The following is a 22,027-nucleotide window of genomic DNA, read 5'->3' on the forward strand; positions in this document are numbered from 1 at the left end:
TCTTCCCAACTCTCCCTGGCAGGGAGCCTGACCCCAGGAAAGAGGTCAGACTGACTGCGGTCCAATCCCACCGCTGTGCCACTGCAGCAAGGGCTGGAATGCCCTGTGCCTCGGTTTCTCCGTTTTTCCAGCTGTGCAAATAACCCCTTCCCTTGGTGACCAGCACGAGGATTCAGGAAGCCAATGAAAAAGACGTAGCACTCTGTGAGCACAACCTTGTCTCCTCCACCTGTGTGTAAACGTGTCTCCTCATCCCCAGCCAGGTCAGGGCTCAGACCACTTCCTCCAGCCACACCTGCCTCCTCCATGCGGGATCCTTGCCTCTGAGGCATCGCTGGTATCCTCTCCTGCCAGATGTGTACTTCCAGCTGCCCTTCCCTCTGCCTAGGTGTCCTCTACAACTTCACTCAGAGGTCACCTCCTCGAGGAAACTTTGGTGAGCTCCCGCCGATCCCTCCCCGGCGAGCTGTGTTAGGAGGTCTCTCCATGCAAGGGCAGACCCCGGGACTCCTGCCAGTCAGGCGGGAGCTCACAGTCCCGGGTGAGTATCAAAACATGAGGAGAACAAAACGTGAGGCGGGAATCAGATCTATCTCCTGGCTTTGAGGATGGCACAGGGTCCTGGGCACAGCTGATTCCCTGACCCTCATGGGCAGGGTTGAAAGGTGCTCTCTGAACTCATCCATCTGAGGTGTGATCTCACCTACCTGTTCCACAAGCCTCCTAGGTGCTGACAGAGCAGAGGGCGCTTAATAACATAACATCTGATGCCCGTTTTTATCATTTCCTTCTACAGGTAGGAAAACCAAGGCACAGAAAAGTTAAGTAGCAGCGGGGACAGAATAGGAAGTCAGGCTGTTGGCTTCCAGGGTCCCACGTTCTTGATATCCACGGCACACCGCTCTACCAGCGACCTGCCACGGCCTGCACCCCAGTCTGGCAGCCGCGAGGCCTGCATAGGATTGAAGAGAATGAAGGGCTGGGAGAAAGCGAGCGGACACCCCAGCCGGTAGAACGCGAGGTCTAAGCAGGTCCCTCGGGCGTTCAAAGCCGACGCGGTCAGGCTCCCCTGTTCCCCAAACCCCTGCAGGGAGCAGCTGGAGAGCCCAGGAGCGAGTTATCAAGTCAGGGCGCCCCAAGGCCCCGCGCGGAGCCCGTGGGGGAGGGCTTGGCTGCCGGCGACCCAAGTCGCCTAGCCTGGGCAGCCCGCACATTCCGCGGCTCCTCCTGCCCGGGACCGCTGGCCTGGCGCCTCCGCCACTCCCCCTCCAGCTCGCCGCCGCTCCGGGCGGCGGGCAGCGTGCTGGGTGCCCGGGAGGGGGCCGGGCCCCGCCTGCGGGCGGGAGGAGGGAGGCGGGAGGAGGGCGCGCGCCCACACCCCGCCCCCGCCCCGGAGCCAGCCCGCGGAGCCCGCGGCCAGGGCGGCGCAGACCGGCCCAGCGACTCGCCCCGGCTACGCGCCGGGACGCGCCGCCGCCGCCGCCGCCGCCACTGCCGCCGCGCCCGCCCTCGCCCGGGTCCCTGGGGCTCGCGGAAAGAAGGTAACAGCGAGCCGGCCCGCGGCTCCCCCAGCCCCGGGTGGGCGTGGACGCGGCGGGGGAACGCGGCGCCCACGGGGACTCTGCGCCCTCCTAGGCTCTCCCGGCTGGGGCGCGGGCGAGAGAGGGGGACCGCCTGCCGAAGGCGCCCGCGTGCCAACAGGAAGGCCCGGGGCGCCGAGCGCGCAGCGGCGCGGGGGCGCTCCAAGTTTTCGGGTGGCTTTTCCATGTTCCTGGTGGGCAGCGGGGGGCAGAGAACCGGAGGGGGAGAGAGGCAGAACGGGTGGCAGAACGAGAGTGGGGGGGGGGGCAGAGGGCCGTCTGCGCTCCTTCCTGCCCTGGGGTGGGAAGGGAAGGGACGTGGCGGGGGCGATGTGTCGAAATGTCGGCGCGCAGAGCGGGAAGCGGGGGTGGTGGTGGGGGTCCCGCTGCGGAGAGGGAGCGGGAGCCCTGCCTCCTCCCCGACCGCTGCATTCCAGGACGGAGCGGCGGATGAGGTCATTCTGTCCGGTTCCCCTCGGGCCAAGGCAGCCGGCTATCTATCCCCTTCCCGCGCCCAGCGACCTTCCACATTCGAACCCGCTGCCCCCCAGAGGAAATGTTCTGTGGCTAAATTCTTTCTCGGCTAAATCCAATCCCGACTGCCCTCTCTACGTGTTCTGCCTTTGCCGCAACCATGCAAGCCCCGCGAAGTTTGAAGCCCATTTTCTGGACTGGGAAACTGAGGCTCGGAGAGGGGAAGGGACTGACGTGGAGGTCACCGCCGCACGAAACACGGCGCGGGCGCCGTAACCCAGGGCGACGGCAGACTTGGCCGGCAGACCCTCCCCTATGGCCCGTAGTGCCCCCTCCTAACCCGCTCCTAGTTTCTCAGTCTCCCAACCTTGGCGCGGCTTCCCTTCGAGGGGCGTGCGAAGCCAGCCCCCAGGGAGTTAACCCCTATTCCAGGGACCCGAGCAGCCCTAACCAAGATAGGGTCCCGCTGTCCATTGGTAGGGGTTGTGTTACCCAGCGGGCGCTCTCGGGCAAGGAGGCCGTGTGTACGCGAGCGGCCTCCAGGATGAGAGGTGGCGCCGCTGGCGGACCCCACGGCCTGCGCGTGACCCCCAGGTGAGCGCCAGAGTGCGGCTGCCCAGCCTGCGCCTCGGCCTCCCGCGCAGTCAGACGGGCTCCTGGCCGGCCCCCAACCACAGTGCCCCCACAGCGGCCTCTGTTGGTCTCTCCTGATGCATGGTCCCTGCCCGAGACCTCCAGCATCTTTTCGTCATTACCACCATCGAGTAAACTGCTACCGCGCTCCAGGCCTAACTGTATAGCAGGGTTTCCCCACCCCGGGATCGGACCAGTCCCAGTAGGTGGCCTGCTAGGAGCCTGGCGACACAGGCGGAGGTAGACGGTCCCTGAGCCTCTCCCCAGTGCTGGCGTCACCGCCTCAGCTCCACCTCATCAAGCATTAGGTCCTCATAGGAGGACCCGTCTCTGATGCCAAAAAGGTTGGGGACCACTGCTCTATAGTGAAGATATAAGGATTCCTGAGACACGGAGCCTGCGTGTGACTGACTCCTCTTGTCCAGGTCATGGCACGTTGCATCTGCGGAGCTGAGTCTCCCCTGCCTCCCAGGCCTGCCGTTCCCATGCTCAGTGGCTGGCTGGCGGTGGCTTCCTCCAACAGCTCTCCCCCAAACCCCTGGAGTCTTCACCCCTCCCCCGCAATCAGTGCTGATGTCGGGAGGGCCCCAGCCAATCACTTTTTCTGCTCTGTGATCTGGGGCAAGTTAATTCCTTTTCTTTGCCTTGGTTTTTTTTTTTCCATCTGTAAAATGGGTGTTCTAAGCACGAGCAGGTAGTATTCCAGGGCCAGCGAGGGGAGACAGGTGTTGCACCAGGACACCCAGAGCTCTGCTTACTCCAGGGCCAGGTGGGGCACAAGGTGGGGCACACTTCATCACCAGCAATACCCTGGGGGCAGTGTCAAGTGCCAAGTAGAGGCCCCGGAATGAGAGATGTGAGTACGAGGATGTTGAATTTGGATCTAGAGCTACCCGCTCCAGCAACGAGGCATCAATTACAGCACCTTCCACTCTTGTGACTCTCCCAGGAGGGGACCAGCCTGTGAGGTTCTTCTTATTTTCCACGTGGGAAAAACAGGTCTCCAGTGTCAGGGCCCTGCCCTTGGCCCCACACGGGCAGGTGGAGACCTTTTGAAGATGCCCAGAGCCATGCGGGAGATGAGAGCATCATCACAAGCCTGGGGCAGAAGCTGGCCTCCCAGGTCACAGTGGCCATGGGGGTTGGGTGGGAGCTGGACCCCTTTTTTGATGAGAGAGGACAGGCTGCTTCAAGAAGCCAGGGCAGTTGGGAGCTAGGAGAGAGGCGGGTATGGCCACATGGCAGATGGAGTGATGCCCTCCGCGTGACATTTCAGAATGAGCCCCCTCACAGTTCCTTCCCCCAGAAATTCCTCCCTCATCTTCGGAGCAGGGAAACCTGGACTGTACCATGTGCCTGCCATGTGACCCTGGCCAATTCCCGTCCCTCCGAAGGGCTCTCCCTGCGAAGTAGGCTGACCCTGCAGCTCTGCAGGGCTGTTGGAGAGTCGGTGACATCACGTTGTGGTTGGCCAACTGCAGAGCGCCTCATAACTACAACAAACATTCCACGAGGACTTCTTGGTGCCAGGGGTGCCAGGGAAAGGGGTGATTCAGAACACACGCACACACCCCGCCCCGAGGAGGAGGAGTAAAGGTTCGGGGAGGATCAGATGGTGGGAAGGGAAGAGAATGTAGTCAGAAAACAAAGCAAGCTTTGTTTTATTGCTTTCTTTGTTTTTATCTTGTTATTTAACCTATTTTGAATTTCAAATAACAGTCAAAGGGCATTATTGAGATTTTTACGCTTGGAGGTGGCAGCAATTTTTTTTTTTTTTAATCGAGACTCAGATCTAGGTTTCTCTTAATGATTATTATCAGCTGAGGTGCAAGGCCTGTGGAGGTAAGTGACTCGCCCAAGATCACGTGGTAAGACCACCAAATCTCCCACCTAACCTCACTCAGAAGGTGGCAAAGGGTTATCCTTTAGCATGAAAGTTATCCTGTGGCATGCAGATCTCCTGATTAAACCAATATTGATTTGGCACTTGCCACGCCGAGTGCAAAGCCCCGGCTGGGTGCTGGGAAGGAGGAAGGCAAGAAAATCCAGGCAGCGGCCCCACCCTCGGAGTGTTTTGCCGATCTGGGGAAACAAGACTGGGCTCCAGGAGCCAGTCAAGAGTTGTGTGAGTCAGAGGCTCTGAGTTCAAGTCCCGACTAGTTCTCTCGATGTGACCTTGAGCAAGCTTGGCCCTTCTCTGGGCCACAGGAAAACCAGAGGTTAGACCATAAGCCCGTAGGGGTCTGTCCTTCAGCCTACACTTTCTAAGATACTAGAAGAGATAGGGTCAGACCAAGAGAAGCCTAGAGAAGATCAGGGCCGTGGGGAAATCGGGAGGGGCGGGGGTGGGCAAGAAATAGCTTTTGGCACCAGCTGAGCTTTTTCCAAAACTCGTTACCTGACGACAAAGCTCCTATGTTGGGACGAACGACGGTGAATATGCACAGGCATAAGGAGGCATCTGGAAAAAGCCACATTTGACCACAGGATCCTTTCTCCAGGAAGCACCTTGAAGGCGGAGGGCTCTGAGGAACCTCTGTTGGGCTGTTTACACAGGCGTTCACAAAGCCTTTCCTGGGCACCGCCTCCCTCCTCGCCACTGAGTCGAGACAATTTAACCCATGGAGAAGGGAGGTGACTCGCAGGAGGCGGTGTAGCTTGAGACTCAAGGGATCTGGATTTGGGGGGCCCTGTTTCGCCATTTTCTCCTGTGTAGCCTCAGGCAAGCCGCTTCAGTTCTTTGCTGCCTCTGTTTCTCCCTCAGGGCTGTCGCGTGAGTTAACTGTGTGATGAGCATAAGTCATTGGCACTCTGGGGTTTCATAAAGGGCCCTGTATAATAACCAGACACATCTTAAGTGTACAGCTCCAAGAACTTTTTGTGCCCAGTCAATACCCACTCAAAAGCAACCCCTACTCTGATTTCTATCACTATAGTTTAGTTTTGCCTGTTCTTAAATGTCCTAAACGTGGAATCACACAGTGTGTCCTCCTTTGTGCACCCGCTCAGCATTTTGTCGGTGATCCCCACCTCTGTTGTTGGCTGCCACCGTGTGTTCTCTTTAGCTATTATTATCTGGGCCTAGGATCCCCCAGGCCTACCGTCACTCTTCTCTCTGTCCGTCTTTCAGGTCTCCACCCTGTCACGTTTGAGGCACATCTTATACCTTCTTTGTTCTTCAACAGAACATCTACGGCTGCATCCACAGGTCCAGGAGCCAGGCCTCAGGGAGAGACAAGCCATGGACCCCTCATGGTCTCAGCATTTGGGGGCAGCACCTTAGGGGAACAGAGGGGCAACCTCCGTCCACCCCCTTCCACTGAGAAGGAAGGAGCTGAGACATAAACCCTGATCCCAGCCCACCGCCCACCCCAAGCCCCAGGTAGGCATGGACCAGCAGCTGTGAACAGCCAGAGCCGATGCCAGGCCCCCAGGGGGCCAGAAGAGCCCCTGCCATGAACCTGGGCAAGCTCTCGCCGGTGGGCTGGGCGTCCAGCTCACAGGGGAAGAGGCGGCTGACTGCAGACATGATCAGCCCGCCACTCGGGGACTTCCGCCACACTATGCATGTGGGCCGCGGCGGGGACGTCTTTGGCGACACCTCCTTCCTCAGCAACCATGGAGGCAGCTCCGGGGGCACCCACCGCTCGCCCCGCAGCTTCCTGGCCAAGAAGCTACAGCAGGTGCGCAGAGTAGGGGTGCCGCCCAGGCGGATAGCTTCCCCGCAGGCATCCTCGCCTGCTCCGCCTGCCATCTCCCCCATCATCAAGAACGCCATCTCCCTGCCCCAGCTCAACCAGGCCACCTACGACAGCCTTGTGGTGAACAAGATCAGCTTCGACAGCAGCCCCGCTGGCTCCACGGACGGCCGCTCCACTTATGGTGAGGGCCTGGGTTACTTCCTATCTTTCAGGTGCTGAGGCCAAGAGGGTTTGGTGGTTCAGCCAAGCCTCCAAGTGAGCTTTTTTCCCCACAGTAGTTAGGTCTTAACCATGGAGGTCAGGCCCAAACTTCACACCATGGACAGGGAAGGGGTCAAGGAGTGGGAACCAGCTCACTCTCCAGAATACACTGACACATTTGGAAAGCCACTCACACGGACAGAAACCAGAGGCCCTTCCTGTCCTAGTGGAGAGAAGCAGGTGCCCACTTCACTCTGCTGGACAGCTCACCTGGGAACAGGGCTCCTGCTGCCACCTGGTGGCCATTTACTGCCCTGCAGCCTTGTCGCAACACCAGTGGCTGCCTGTCTCTAATGTTCCCTGTGCAGGTCACTGCTCAGAACCCCACTGAGGTCTGGTCCACAGTAACCCCACTATGTCTCAGGCCTGGTAGTCCTGGAGCCAGGGGCTGGACCTGTGGAGGGCATCTGCCTGTTCTTTGAGTCTGTGACTTCTGTGCAGTCAGACCCTGGCTGCTAGTTCCTCCCTGTGACCAACACACATGCTGTTGGTTCATCTTCAGTGATGGGCCACTGTCATGGCAGGAGACCAGGGGCCATAGCCAAGTTCACAGCCGGGACTGAGAGTTGAGCTATTTAAGCTCCCGGCTTGGCTCCACCCCATCAAACTGTAGCCCTTTGCCTCATCCCCAACTAAGCCTCACTTTCTTCAGCCACAAAATGCAAATGAGGTGTATGTCCATTTTCAGCTTCCAGGGTTGATGGGGGGCTTCACCGTTCTGGAAAGATGGGAGAAACTGAGGCCAGATCGCAACATGGGGTTGGTTCTGGCTCTCCCCCCTCTTCAGTTCCTGGTTAGAGACCCTAGCTCTGACCTGGATCCCCATTTCTCTCCTAGGCCTAGACTCCGGGTTTTGCACCATCTCTCGCCTGCCTCGCCCAGAAAAGCCTCGTGACCGAGACCCAGACCGTGACAGTTCCTTCCCCTCCGAGCCTGAGCTCCGACGCTCTGACTCCCTCCTGTCCTTCCGCCTGGACCTCGACCTTGGGCCCTCTCTCCTCAGTGAGCTGCTGGGGGTCATGAGTCTCTCAGAAGCCCCTGCAGCTGAGACCCCAGCCTCAGCCTCTAATGCAACGCCCCCACCCTCAGCCCCTGCAGCAAACCCTCCAGCCCCTGCCCCGAGCCCTCTACCCCGTGGACGCTACCCTAATGGGGTGACCGCTGGATTGGGCCCAGTGGCTGAGGCAAGGGTCAACCCAGTGGGAGAGTGTCCTCGTGCACCTGCTGCCGTGGCCCCTGGCAGGCACCGGGGAGCAGGCTGCGGTGGCAGCTGGGACCACTGCCACTACACCGAGATAGATGCTCAGCGGGAGCTGGTGGAGGTGCCGCCCCAGGCTCGGGCCTCTTGGGAGAGCCTGGATGAAGGGTGGGGGGCACCCCAGGCAGGCAGCAGGACCCCCGTGCCCAGCTCGGTGCAGGCAAACACCTTTGAGTTTGCCGATGCTGAGGAGGACGACGAAGTCAAGGTGTGAGTGGCCGAGCATGGGCTCGGGAAGCCGCCAGGCCTCGGGGCCACTTTCCAAGAGCCCAGATACAGAGCCAGTCCCTCACCTGACAGCTGGGTGCTGGCAACGACAGAAGGGAGGACCCAAGTTGCCCCCAAACCCCTCCACGCCTCTGCAGGACAGACATGGGAGGGAGGCCAGGCTTGTTTGGGGACCTGGGTGTTCTGGAGAGCCCTGCCAGGCTGACCTGCCTCCCTCTGCTGCCACTCTGGACCCTGTGGCCATTCCTTCAGCCCTGCCCCCACTGGCTGGAGGGCCTGGCCTCACAGTGCTGCCTTTGTGCTGGGGAGCTGTCCTTGCTGGATGGGGGGTAGGGAGCATACCACACAGGGCCTTTGTCTCTTTGCAAAGGGACTGCCTGTCATCCTGGAGCTGTCCCCAGCAGGGTCCCACCACATCCTTGAGTCCTAGCCCTCGCTAAGGCTGCTTCCCCAATGTTCCCACCTGAACCCCGACTTGTCCCAGAAGCCTCAGAGAAAAATTAGGGGTGACCTCCCAGCTTCCTGTACACCCCAGATCTGCCACTGAGTCCTGATTAAAAAAGGCTTTTTTTGGTAAAAGTGTCCTGCAAGATGTTTGGGGATCTGGGAGAACAGCTCAGCTAGTTCATTCAACTCCAGTTTGGAAGCCGAGGACCCCCTCAGGGCCCCCAGGGAGGGGAGGGACCATGGCGGGGTAATGAGTAACCAGGCTGGAATGAATGTTCCTGAGATAAGAAGCCCAGGTGGGAACCTTATCTGCAGTTCCTGGCCCAGGTACCTGGAACCAATGCCTGCCCCATAATCCCACAGGGTAACTTGTCACTTGCCCTTGTGATAACCAGGGACAGATAGGCAGTAGTGGGTGCTTAGAGGTGTTTGGGAGCATGTCTCCATCCCTACTTGGCAGTCCTATGACCTTGTGCCTCAGTTTCCTCCATATTATGAGCATTAAAACGCTTGGAAAACACTAACCACAGTTTCTGTCAGAAAGACTGGATAAAGGTGAATTCTTTAGTTTGTCCTTAATCTTGGGGGAAGGAAATTGGGTCAGAGGGGAAGGAACTGCAGGTGGGAAGCCAGGACCCAGGGGCTGCTGATCCGATGTGACTGAGAAGAAATTCAAGGTAGGGGTCAGAGGCTGTATCTGTCATTCTGGAGAGGTGCTGCCCACTCAGTCAACCTTGAAGAAGGAAATGTCAAACCCGCCCGGCTGCTCAGGTAGCTCAGGTGGCTGTGGCCCGGCCTGTTGGGAAAGGTCAGCCGGTGCCCGTCTGGCAGCTTCACCTTAAATCCGTCACTCCTAAAGGTCACGGTGAACTGCAGTGGGAAGGAAGGTGTCAGGGAGTCAGGAGGCACCTAGAAATGGGCCAAGGCAGTGCCCGGCGGCTCAAACTGCCAGCACGTGTCTGGGCCAATGTTCCTTTTGTGCTCTCCCTTTGACATCGTCCTCAGGCCCCTCTCCCCTTTGACCTCACCTTGACCTCTGACCCTGGGCCAAAGCATATGTGATTTTCCCTTTGCTCCTGTCCCTACTGGTTGCCATGCATGCCATGAGTTGCAGACGATGGTGGATTCACAGAAGTGTGGATTGAAATGCAGGTCCAGTTTATCCGTTCCTTGGCCCTGGTCAATCACAAAACGGCAGAGGAAGGAGTAACAGGTAAGGGTGAAGGGCCAGCCCTGGGTAAAACGGCTTGGGTTGCAGGGTGTTGGTTGACCACGACCTGGAGGAATCACCGAAAAAGGGTCATGTTAATTGAGGTGCGTGCCTTAAAACAATGAATGTGACAGTGTTGTCAGACTTGGCACTGGAGTATCACCTTCCATTAGGAGCACTAGTGACAGTTTCAGGAATTGGGAATGTCTAGCCTGGAGAAGAGAATTGCTGTCCTTAGCTATCTGAAGACCTATTAAGTTTGACATAAACAGTCATCATCTTAAGGGGAGCTCCCTGTCATTCGGCACATGGAATCTGGGGTTATGTGACTTCTTGGTAGGACCACTATAGAAGCCTGGGTTAGACCAGGGTCTCAGAGTGGGACATTCTGTGCTGTGAGGTGCCTTCATTAGGAGGTCTCAGACCAGAGATAGCCCACCTGATGGACCCAGAGATAGCCCACCTGATGGACCCAACTAGGACAAAATGGTGACTTTTCTCTTGGCTCCTATCCCGTCTGCCTGTCCCCTCTCAACCGAAAGGTGATGGACATCCGTCCCAAGAAATGCTGAAATTGTTCTACACACGGGAGAGCCCAGTGCCGAGCTGTAACTGGCCAGGTGGATAAATGTGTCTGCTTCTGATGGGGAGGATGCAAACCAGGCCACTTGGTACCCCCTGGTGGCTGCCCTGGTTTAATGTGTGTGAAAGGCTGGCCCCCAGTTCTCAGCTGGGTAGAGGGTGATGTCCCTGGGTTTTGAGTTTTCAGGAGGTGGGCAGAGCTCCAGGGGCTTCTCCACCTGCCCCTTCAGTGTCTGTTGGGGCCAAGGGATAAAGCATATGGTGTCAGCTGTGAAATTGTGATAGAAAGGCATGTCCAAACAGGAAAGGAGCCAGCAGGGGTGAGCAAAGATGTAAAAAAGGTCCACTTAGCCTGAGGTCACTCTGACCATCTCACCAGGCTGCCTCGCCTGCCCCCACCTTCCCGGCCTGTTCCGGGTGGAGAGTCCCCCCTCTCTCTCCCACACCCCAGCACCCCCCTTGCTCACCCATTAACATCATCGGCGATCTTGCCCTTCGTCGTCAGGGTTGTCCCCAGCTTCATGTCCGTCCATGCGCGTCATCTCAAACTTTCCCAACGGAGAAACCTTCTGCAAAAAGGTCAATCACACACACACGCCCAGATGCTTTTCATGAGCGTTATCCCATCTCGACTGGGCCGCGGGTCTCGCTCGCCCACTGCGCATGCACACGAGGGCGCTGAGCTGGAAGGCGGAAGAGCGGGCGGGCTCTGATCCTCCGATCGAAGCTTCCCGGAGCCCCCGCTCTTGCCCGTTTTGCTTTGCTCTCATCCATCCCAGCCTGACCAGAAGAACAGCTGCATCTGGAAACGAAGGGCCCCGCTGAGGGAACCTCAGTTTGCCCCTCTGTGAAATGGCTAGAATGGTCTCTGCTGACCTCACAGTGTTCAAGTGAAGAAGGCACAGTGGCCTTAGCATAATCCTCCAAACAAGGATATGCTTAATGACCACACAAACTTGAACTCAAATTTCCTAACAGGAAAACAAAAACAAAAACAAAAACCTGTATCAAAGGCATGCAGGTCTTGATCTATCCAAAACTAAGAATCTGTAAAACTCTAGAAGCAGGAACTCCCACGCTAGAGGGCCATGGAGATGATCTGTCCTCACTCTACAGACGGCAACCAGGCCTGGGGAAGGGCGGCGACACTTTTCCCCTAGCATCCCCGCCCACCTCGATCCGGGCAAAGATGTGGATGAATACAGTGGGTGGGCAGCAGGCAGGTCAGCATCCTCCCCGACATGGTTGGTTGCAGCTCCTGGGGGGAAGTTCTCAGTGACTCCCGGAGGCCTGGGCTCAAGGTCTTCCCCCACAATTCCAGCTTATACCCTAGAATATTATACATTAACTTCCCCAAAGCCATATTACATATTAACTTCCCCAAAGCCAGAAATGGAGACTTTGGCTCCTTTTTCCCAGGTGTCTCTCCACCCACATCTCTCAGTATCCGGAACAAATAGGCGAGGGCTCCCCACCCAGCCGGGGCATCCTGGCCTCCATCCAGTCCGGCCTCCCGCCTCCTCTGGGAGCCCGTGTTACCAGCCCCAGGTGAGTTCGGCAGGCCGCCCAGCATCCCCGAGCCTGCCTCCTCGTCCTTAAGCAGGGAACCTGCTTTGCGAAACACCGCTAAGCTTCTTGTTTTCTGTGATATCAAGGTTCGCTCTGAGGACGCTTTGTTTTGTTTTCTCCCCTCACCCTGTAATTTTGCCGATTGTACGTGCACGCTTTAAAAGCAATACATAGTGGAGTCAAAGAAACATCTAGAAATATCTACGAAGTGGAGATGGGAGTGAGAGGGCTGAGGTTGGGAGGTTGCTGGGGACTTAAACACTTCACTCTTTGCTTCTGCTACTTATGGAATTGACATGCTTATCACTGGCAGTTAGAGCTGTGAATGAAGGAGAGAGCCATCACCACAACCACACCGCCGGGAGGAAACCCGCTTACTCTATTGGCACATTTTCTTCCATTGGTGGTTTTCTACAGGTTTATATCTTAGACACCCCTCTATCTGTGCAACTGTTGATCCCACTTCATTCAGTAAACATTAAAACCCACAAATCTATATTTCAGAACTATATTTTAATGGTAATGAATGAAATATTACACCTTTTGATGACTAAGTCTATGCGGCCAATTTCCTTCTGCTGACCACTTATGTTAATCCTAAATGTTCGCTATTAAAAACACTGCTGCATTAAATCGATTTGCATCGTGACAACTTATTCAGGGCGGATTCCCAGAAATAGGATTTTTCTAGAGCCCTGGTTTGGCAAGCCGGAACACTTTCCATTAGAGTTGGTGGTGGCCTCTCTGGGCGAGGTGCTGGGAGACTTGCCCAGCCGAGGGCCCTCCCATGCCAGGAGCCAACAGGCGGCTCGCTGCCTAGTGCTCACAGGGGACACCACCTGCAGTCCTCTGCCCGCCTGGGGAGGAAGATGGCGTCTTCATTTTATTCACAAGGAAATTAATTCCTCGTTGGCCTTTCTCCCAGGGCAATGATAAACTCGAGCAAGATAAAGAGCTTCAAAGTGCTTTATACACAGAAGGAAACTCTCTGATCAACAAAAACTATGCCTTGTAAAGGTGGTATTTTTCTGAGTCTAGTGATAATTCTAACTCACTGTAGACAGTTTTGAAAAGTGCACAAAGTAAAAAACCTAAAAGTTCACTGGTTTTAGAAAAGTCTTTAAAGACAAGGGACACATTTCTGAATCGGGAATTTTCTGAGTGTATGTTTTACAAGGAAAGTTTTTAGAAAGAAAGAAAGAAAGAAAGAAAGAAAGAAAGAAAGAAAGAAAGAAAGAAAGAAAGAAAGAAAGAGGGAGGGAGGGAGGGAGGGAGGGAGGATAAAGAACGACAGACCAGAAATAACTCACACGAAGCAAACCTAACCGCACACGACAGCATCAATACGCTCCCCACCCTCCCTCCCCCCCCTCTCCCCCACTACCCTACTCCCCTCCCTCTCCCCTCCCTCCCTCTGTCCCTTCTTTCTTTCTTTCTTTCCTTCCTTCCTCCCCTTCCTTCCTCTTCTTTCTTTCTCTCCTCTCTCTCTCCACCCCACAAATTAGCGCACGAAAATCATCTACCTGCGCATCTCCAACCTTATTCTCTTAATAACGCCTGCCTTCTGAACTTCACAAAGCATTTTCTCCAGCCCTCATCACAATAAACTCAACGAATTCTCAAGGTAGTCTTTATTATTACTCCATTTTTCAGACAGGGAACAAAGGTTCCCAAGACATATACAACTAATAAGCAGTAGAGCTTGTCTCGTCTACCAATCCATTTCCCAGATGACTGTCAAGGCATGTAACATTGCCCTCACTTAGTGAAAAGAATATTTGGCCTCCAGGAATATGATCTTAAATTCTTTGGACAGTGGCGACCTCCAAGATGACTCTCAGTATTCACACCCTTGTATAACTGGCTCCCCTTGAGTGTGGCTGGACCCAGTGACTCTATTCTAACAGAATACTAGAATAGGCAAAAGCGATGGGATGTCACTTCCAAAATTAGGTTACAAAAGACTGATTGCAAAAAGAAATATCTCACACACACACACACACACACACACACACACATACACTATGAGCTCCATCTTCCTCTCCTTCTCCCTCTCTCTCTGCCTTAGCTCCGAAGGAAGCAAGTAAGCCATATTATGAGTAGTCCTATGGAGCGGCTCATGTGCCAAGAAACTGATGTCTTCAGCCAATTGCCAGTGAAGACCAGAGCCTACTGACAGCCACGTGAGTGAACTTGGCAGTGGATTTTCCCCCACTTAAGCCTTGGTATGGCTTGTGTAGCCAACACCATGATTGTAGCCTTATGGAGACTCTGAGACAGAAGGCATCCAGCTAAGCCCTATCTGGATCTCTAATCCACAGAAATGGTAAGAAACGTGTTTCTTATTTTAAGTCCCTAAGTTTTGACTAATTTAGTACACAGCAACAGATAACTAATACACTTTGCCAAGCAATTGTTATCAAAAGCTCGGTGGAAGAAATAATATTCATGAAGGCCTCTTGACTAAAGAATTTACAGTCTGTGCATGTCCCTAGACATTCTATTATATTGATCTTTTTAAAGAACCAGCTATTGATTTTGTTTCCTTTTCTTATTTTCCTCCCTTACACTGATTAACTTTTTCTTCTAGTGTTTCTTTCATTTTATTGCTCCTTTTCTAGTTTCTCAAGGCGAATGAGTAGTTCATTGATTTCCCCTCTATTCTTATTAATAACAAATGCATTTAAGGCTATACAATTTCCTCTGACTACCACTTTGGCCAATTCGCATAGATTTTTGGATGTTCTGCTCAGTATTCAAAATGTTACCCTTGAATCAAGCTGGACGATTAGAAACTTGTTCTTACCACTTAGTGAGTGCTTAATAATATTTATTGGCTGACTTACTAAATAATAAAAATAATAATAATATTAATACTCGTGGGAGAGTTGGAAAGTGAAACATTGATAATACAGAATTGGCTAGGTTAATGATGCTATGAAAATATAAATAAACTATTATGTGGTCATCAAGAATCACATTTTTTGGAGATCCTCTATGGCCACGGTTCCTTGCTCATGGTACAGCATTAAGTGAATAAACCAGCTAAAGAAGCAGGTTCCCAGGACTTCGTGATGGCCCCTTACAGATCTGCCCTCACTGACTGTACATGAAGCCACCAGTCTACACTAAGGCAATGGTGAGGAGCTGCCATAACAAAGCTCCTGATGTGTGCGGATCTGGGGTGCCAAGAAGAAGCTCACCTAGCTGACTTCACAAGGTCTCCTTCATGTAACGCAAGTACATATGACTTTATTCAAACGCATGTATTCAAGGACCTCCAGAGAAGAAAAGTATAAAATACAGCTGGGCCTTAAAGAAACCAAGTCAAGTAAAGAGACAAGCTTGAGCACGGGAAAGAACTAGAAAAGAATTCATTATACCCCCATGGAAAACTTCAGAAAGTCCCAGACTCCTGGGAGCAGGAGGAAGTCCTCGAATGTCATTTGGAGGTCGGGATAGGGCTGGAATCTTGGCTCTACCACTTCTGAGTTGCGTGACCTCAGGCCCAGTTATTTAACCTCTCCAGTTCAGTCTCCTCTGTAAACTGAGAACAATAAGTATTGTGAGGATTAAGGGAGATAAAGCCTGGCATTTCGTTAATAGCTAACAGATAATATTTGTTATTATCAGGAGGAGCCCCGTGCTCCACCTCTGTTGGCTGTGAGGAGGCAGCTCGACCTCCCACCACCTCTCCACCCCCCTAACCCCTTCCCCGCCCCCCAGCCTGGTCCTGAGTCTGAGCTCTCAGGCCTGTGAGGTTGTTCTCCATGAAACCTCCTGAGCCCCGCTATGACTCTTCTATGCCTGAAGTACTTCTGGCTTCTGGGGCCCCTTCCTACATTAAAAAAAAAAAAATATATATATATATATATATATATATATATATATATATATATATATAATACACTTACATAAACACACACACATGTAATTACATTTTACAACTGCATCGAATGAATATATCAATGTTATATATGAAAACCTTTTCTCCTACCTAAAAGTTCATTTTCGTCTTCTGATTTTACAAGACATTGAAACAGTTCTGTGGTCCCTAAACTGTCCTGGGTCTGAGACTCTGTGCCCTGTGTGCCTAACGGAGGAGTGCGCCGTGGCTTCCGGCACCTGTCGTCCACCCGCTGCCTGCTGGTGGGGGACCTGGATCCCGAGGTCTCCGAGATCCCTGCCTGTCTCCTCTCCGGTCCTTCTCCTCCCCAAGAACAAACAGATCAACGCATCAGTCTCTTCGTCTCTGCTTCCCTCCCTGCTCACCGTGTCCCCAACATTCTCGTTCTGAAATGACAGAGGGAGCTAGGGGGTGACAAGGAAAGCACAGAGTTCTTGGCATCAAATGGGTGAATGTCAAGTCCTGGCTCTGTCACCTGCAAGCAGAGCAGCCACAGCAAAGTCACCTCGAGCCTCAGTTTCTTCATTTGTAAAAAGGAGCTAATAGCACCTTCTTCACAAGGGGATTGTGAGAATTTTTTTTTTAATTAAAAAAGTTAACCTATGTAGCATTGGGGCACATAATAGATAATAAATACGTACATACATACATACATACATACATACATGTCTTCTTTGCTTCTTTCCTTTGGGAGAGAATTTCTAAATGGGTAAAGATTTTACCTGAGCTGATGAAGGCAGGTGTCCAGGAGGACAGTGACGGAGCGGAAACTGGGCGTGAGTTTGCAATGAGCAGCACATGGGACAAGCATTCAACAGCCTGAACTCTGGCTGGCAAGCCATTGCTTCCCCTGCCCCTGGAGGACAAGTCTCCTTGGGAAGCTAGTGTCTATCTTCACAGAGCATTAGGAGCCTGAGACCGGAGCGTAGGAGGTGAGGAGAAAGATGCTGGTGACAGACAGATGTACCATCTCAAAGGGGCCAGATGCTCATGACAGCAAGTTAGAGATCCCGTCTCTCCTGGACAGAGCTGGGGCTCATGATCTGTGTTTTCCATTCTCTGTACAGATCAAAACGTTTCCTGTTCCCATAGTCTTTCTTCAGGTGGCTTAGCCTCAGGCACAGGGAGGTCTTTCTATAGCTGTGTGACCTTGTGGGCAAGTCAGGAAACCCCCCTAGGCTTCAGTTTGCCCATCTGTAAAGTGGGAACTTTAATTGTTACACCTGACAGGGTAGATGTGACCCTTAAGGGAGAATGTATATGAAGAGCTGAGCACAGTGCCGACCTGTGTTTAGTGCTGAATAAATGTTCACTGTCATTAAGTCTTCTTAAGCCTGATTGGGTGATCTCTTCTGGGTTTGGCATACAGCACCGGGCACATAGTCGGTGCTCAGTTATTATTATTCCATCGCTAATAGCTAATGGCTGGCATTTGCTGAATGTTTTCTAAGCATTAGGCCATTTTGAGGCCCCACACCTCTGGACCCCTGACAGCCCCCAACCTTCTGTCTCCCCAGCTGCAGCAGGAGGGGCTGAGAGCAGCTCAATGTCTAGTGATCTCTGGGTCTCAGTTACTCCCTCTGCCACCTCCCCCTGTCCTTACCACTCACGTCACAGGTTGAAGTTTCCACTGGCCCGCTCGAAGACTCCTGAGCCCTTCTCCCCTGCAGAATTCTAAAGGATCCCAGCTCCTCCCTCCCCTTTCTTCACAACCTATGTCCTTAGCGCAGCCCACAGGAGTTGATTTTCAAAGAGGATAAGCGATCTCACCATCAGTTCACCAGGGTCTGTTCATTTCCTGGCAAGCAGGTAACACCTGTTTAGTTGTTCAACCCTCATACATTTCTGATGGAGATGTAAAATGGTGTAGCCATTAAGGAAAACAGTTTGACAGTTCCTCAAAAAGCTAAACTTAGAATTACTGTATGACCCAACATATTCACTCCTAGGGAAAGTTGAAAGGAGTTGAAAACAGGGAACTTGAACAAATACTTTCACATCAACATTCATAGCAACGTTATCCACTAACAGACAGAAGATGGAAAAAGCCAAGTGTCTGTTAACAGATGAATGCATAGATAAAATGTGGTACATGCACATGATGGAATATTATTCAGCCCTAAAAAGGAATGAAGGGCTGATGCGTGCTACAACATAGATGAAAGTCGAAAACAGTATGTTCAGTGAAAGGAGGAAGACACGAAAAGCCACATATTGTACAATTCCACTTTTATGAAACATCTACAATAGATAATTCATAAAGACTGAAAGTGAGAGGATCCAGGGTCGAGGGGAAGTGGAACAGGGCCTTACAGTTACAGAAGTTCAGTTTGGGGTGATGAAACCTTTTGGAAAGAGATGATGATGGTTGCACCGCACTGTGAATGTAATTAATGCCACTGAATTGTGCACTTAAAAATAGTTAAAATGGGTTTACAGCCATGCTACTCTGAACAAGCCCAGTCCCACCTGATTTCAAGAGCTTAAGCAGGGTCAGGCCTGGTTAGTATTCGGATGGGAGACCAGGTGCTGTAGGTGTAAAAAACAAAAATAAAAAAATCAGGGTTTGTAAGCTGACAAGGTCCTTGCAATTTGTGATGTCAACCAAGAATTGCCTTACCTAAAGAATTTTTTTAAAAAAAGTTTAAAATGGAAATTTTTATGTTATATCTATTTTGCTACAATTTTTTTTAGAGTCAAAGTTTTATTAGATAAAGAGTAACATTCCATAGACAGAGTGTCTTCTCCTCTCAGAAGCAAAGCATGAGAGAGCCTAAGAGAGACTCAGAGGGGTGGCTCCATAGTGTAGTGGTTAGCACGTCTGCTTTACGCACAGAAGGTCCTGGGTTCGTGCCCCAGGTGGAGCCACGGACCATATAGCAGGTGTGCCAGGCCCAGGTGCACACACTTCAGTGCATGGGAGGGGACGCCCCACCTTCAGAGATCCAGCTCTTAAGAAAAAAAAAGGGATGTGGCAACATCCTAGGTCAGGGGTGGAAGTGGCGGTGGGGGGAGAGAATTAAAGAGGAAAAAATAAAAAGAAGGGACAAAGACAATAGAGAGATGAGGACAGTGAGAGAGACAGTAAAGGCACCGAGAGGGACCTATTTTGCTATAATAATTCTTAAAAATTAATAATGTAATAATACATATTCCCAATTACCATGCACAAATGTGAAAGTTGGGTAGTGAAAAGGTTGATAGGAAAATAATTAGTTCTTTTGAAACGTGGTGTTGGACGACAGCAACTTGTTGAACAAGTGGTCCTCATGCAAATTACGCCTGAAACACCATTGAAGGCAAAAAATGACAAAACTGAAAGCTGTCTTACTTCGAGTACATCATGAGAAGGCAGGGGTTCTTTAGAAAAGACAGGAATGCTGGGAAATCAGGAGGCCACAGGAAAAGAGGGAGACCAAATAGGACATGGAGTGACTCCATAAAAGAACCCACAGGCATGAGTCCACAGGAGCTGAGAAGGGCTGTTGAGTACAGGAAATCGTGGATGTCACTTGTTCGAACGGTCGCCAAGAGTCAGAGTCGACTCAACAGCACATGACACACAAGTACCAAAAAACACTGAATTGTACACTTTGAATGGGTGAATCCTGTTATATGTGAATTATATCTCAATAAAGCTTTTTTTTTTTTTTAATTGGAGCTACTCCAGAGTTCATAGTGGCAACTTATTTCACTTATTTTCCTTCTAAACCCTCATCTGGAGTTGGGCTCCAGCTACAGGGCTCTGTCAGTGTGTTTTTAGAGGGTCGTGGGAGGAGTACCCTCTCTCTAGGAGAGAGAAAACATTTGCCTCCTCCTGGTGGCCACTAAGAGAACAATCTAAATCAGGAAGACAAATAGCTTGTCAATTGCTAACCATCTACCTCAAAAAAAAAATGAAAAATTAAGATACTCACATAATTAAAAAAAAAAAAAAACACTTCTCAAAGGTCAAAATGGTTTTACAGGGAAGAGCAAGTCTCCCTCTTACCCTGAGCCACCCAGAGGCAAACACTCTTCTCACTCTTACTTCCAGAAATATCCCTTGTGCCAATACACGCGCTCTGTGCCTTGGATTTATTCTCATAACAATACGTCTTGGAGATTGTTCCATATCAGTAAAATACTTTTTTCTTTCTATAGGCTGGGTCTGGCTAATCTGAGATCTGACTAATGGGAAGTTGAGTTGAACATACGCTTAGTCTGAGTTTAGTGGGTTATAGTTATAAGATTCACAGTCATGTCTATAATAGTCAGGTGGTCGCTTGCTCATCATAGTGTAAGGAATGGTTTCCAAAAATACTCCTATCATCCATACTCCCTCTCCTATTTTACCTGGTGTCTTGACATAAAGGTGCAGGGGGGACAGAGGTCACATCACTACATCGGCACAACATACGTCCTAGGCACCTGACATGGAAAGAAAGTGACCAGTGGCAGAGAACCAAGGTCTGCATAGTATGGAGTCAGAAACTAGTCCATGAAAAACTCCCAACTTTCGCACATGTTAAATTGTTAAATTACAAGTGAAGGACTGAGTTCCCACAGACACCTGGTTACAACAGAACTCCATACCCTTGAGAAGACAATCAGTAACACAGCAAATGAAATTATAATTGTACCACGTGCTAGTTTCTTTTTTGTTGGGAACTGTAGACAGTAGAATTGACCAGAATGCCTCTGCTGTAGGACACAAACTCGTAGCAGTACTACGAACAGCAAGCACACCTGCATGTGACATCAAAAGTTTTATGGATCATAACACATGGACTTGTATCTTACCATAGAACATTTTGTTCTAACAAAATTGGCAGCTCCTGATGATACCGTATAGAAAATCTGGCGTTTCCAAATTTGACAGTGTTAAAAGTTTACGATTTACATGACACTACCAACAACAGATTATGAAGCTGAAAAATACTTTTCTAAAATAAAACAACTTTTTGATCAAACATACTAGAAGTCTGACTTGTCTTTCTCCTTATAGAAAATATAATAAAATCATTGTTTTATGAAGAGCATGCAGCCCAAATTTGTAGGAAAAAATGTATTATAGTGACATGTCAGGTAGTTACATAAAAATTTCTTATTGTTCTGATCTTATAATTATGGTATTGTTAGCTTTTGTAAGTTTATAATTTACAGGAATATATTTTCACAACCTAAATAAATATCTCATTTTGCATGTGTAATTTTATATTCTTGTTTTTAAGAGGTCTCAAAATTTTTACAAACTTCAGGCTCCGTCAAACTTGAGTTCAAATGGTCCTGATATAAAGTACATTTCTTACACTGGATGTCAAAAACAAATGAAAAAAAAAGATTGAAAAGCTCTGGACTAGATAAATGATCTCACAGATTTCTTCCAGCTCCAGAATTATCTTAACTATGGGAAACATGCCCTGTCCCCTTCCTCCCAGCAGCTGCGACTCTGACATGAAGACAAGGAAGTTCTTTCTTGAAGTTTATCCAAGTGTTTCCTGCTATACTTGAAGTCCTTGTCCCTCACAGAGGCAGGAAGACAAAATGCCAGTGTGCAAAGTTCCCAGAGGAGAAATGAAAACAGAAGCCCTGAAAATATAAACTTTGGGCAGAAAGGAAGTGAAAAGTATAGAACCAAATCCCCAAACCTGAAGAATAGGACCCAGCCTCTCCCATTATGACGACAGTAGTCACCATTTGGAGCTTTCTTTATTTAGCGTTTATTGAGTGCCTACTGTAGGCTGAGTGTTTCATGTTTTGTCTTCAATCCTTTGCCAACTGAGGCTCAAGAGGTGAAGTGACTGGCCCAAAGTCATATAACTCTGCTCTCTTCTGCCCTGCACACCTTACCCTCCAGCCGTGTCATACTTATCGGGTTTCTAAAGATCTTACCTACAGCGTCCTGCAGCCCTCTCAACTTGGGGAGGAAGTTACTCCTGCTCTAGGGCGCCTTCTCTCACCCCTCCCTCTACCCCGGGATGATTGGTCTTCTGTTCTACGAGAATACACCCCTAGAGGAGATGCAGCGCCACCAGCTCACAGCTCCCTGGTGCGCGGTCTTCTCGGCGCCGCCCCGATATGAAATAACACTGGTCGTTTACGTGTTTGTTAGTTTGCTAGAATGTAAGTTCCACGAAGGCGGTGCCTTGCCTCCCTTATTCACCCCTGTATTCCCTGACACAGGACTTGGCACAA

At 51.2% G+C, this 22,027-nt stretch overlaps 2 protein-coding genes across 3 annotated transcripts; one reads left to right on the plus strand and one right to left on the minus strand.

The window, feature by feature from the left end:
* The first annotated feature begins 1,385 nt into the window (after positions 1-1,385).
* CDC42EP1 (CDC42 effector protein 1) lies at positions 1,386-8,714 on the plus strand. Of its 2 annotated transcripts, none has more exons than XM_016161802.2 (3): positions 1,386-1,541; positions 5,873-6,569; positions 7,487-8,714. In XM_016161802.2, the coding sequence occupies exons 2-3, from the start codon at positions 6,107-6,109 to the stop codon at positions 8,119-8,121; spliced, it is 1,098 nt and encodes a 365-aa protein (XP_016017288.2). In that variant the 5' UTR covers positions 1,386-1,541; positions 5,873-6,106; the 3' UTR covers positions 8,122-8,714. The 2 variants fall into 2 exon arrangements, with proteins under 2 accessions (XP_016017288.2, XP_016017287.2); XM_016161801.2 differs by having other exon boundaries at positions 1,396-1,541; positions 5,818-6,569.
* Positions 8,715-9,078: 364 nt separating this feature from the next.
* On the minus strand, positions 9,079-10,885 carry LGALS2 (galectin 2). The gene is given in 4 exon segments (XM_016161804.2): positions 9,079-9,452; positions 9,611-9,682; positions 9,684-9,859; positions 10,842-10,885. Coding segments are annotated over 4 exon segments (447 nt in total). The 5' UTR covers positions 10,855-10,885; the 3' UTR covers positions 9,079-9,266.
* Positions 10,886-22,027: the final 11,142 nt, after the last annotated feature.

Source organism: Rousettus aegyptiacus, unplaced genomic scaffold (genome assembly GCF_014176215.1).
Source record: "Rousettus aegyptiacus isolate mRouAeg1 unplaced genomic scaffold, mRouAeg1.p scaffold_m13_p_2, whole genome shotgun sequence".
NCBI classification, from domain to species: Eukaryota; Metazoa; Chordata; class Mammalia; order Chiroptera; family Pteropodidae; genus Rousettus; species Rousettus aegyptiacus.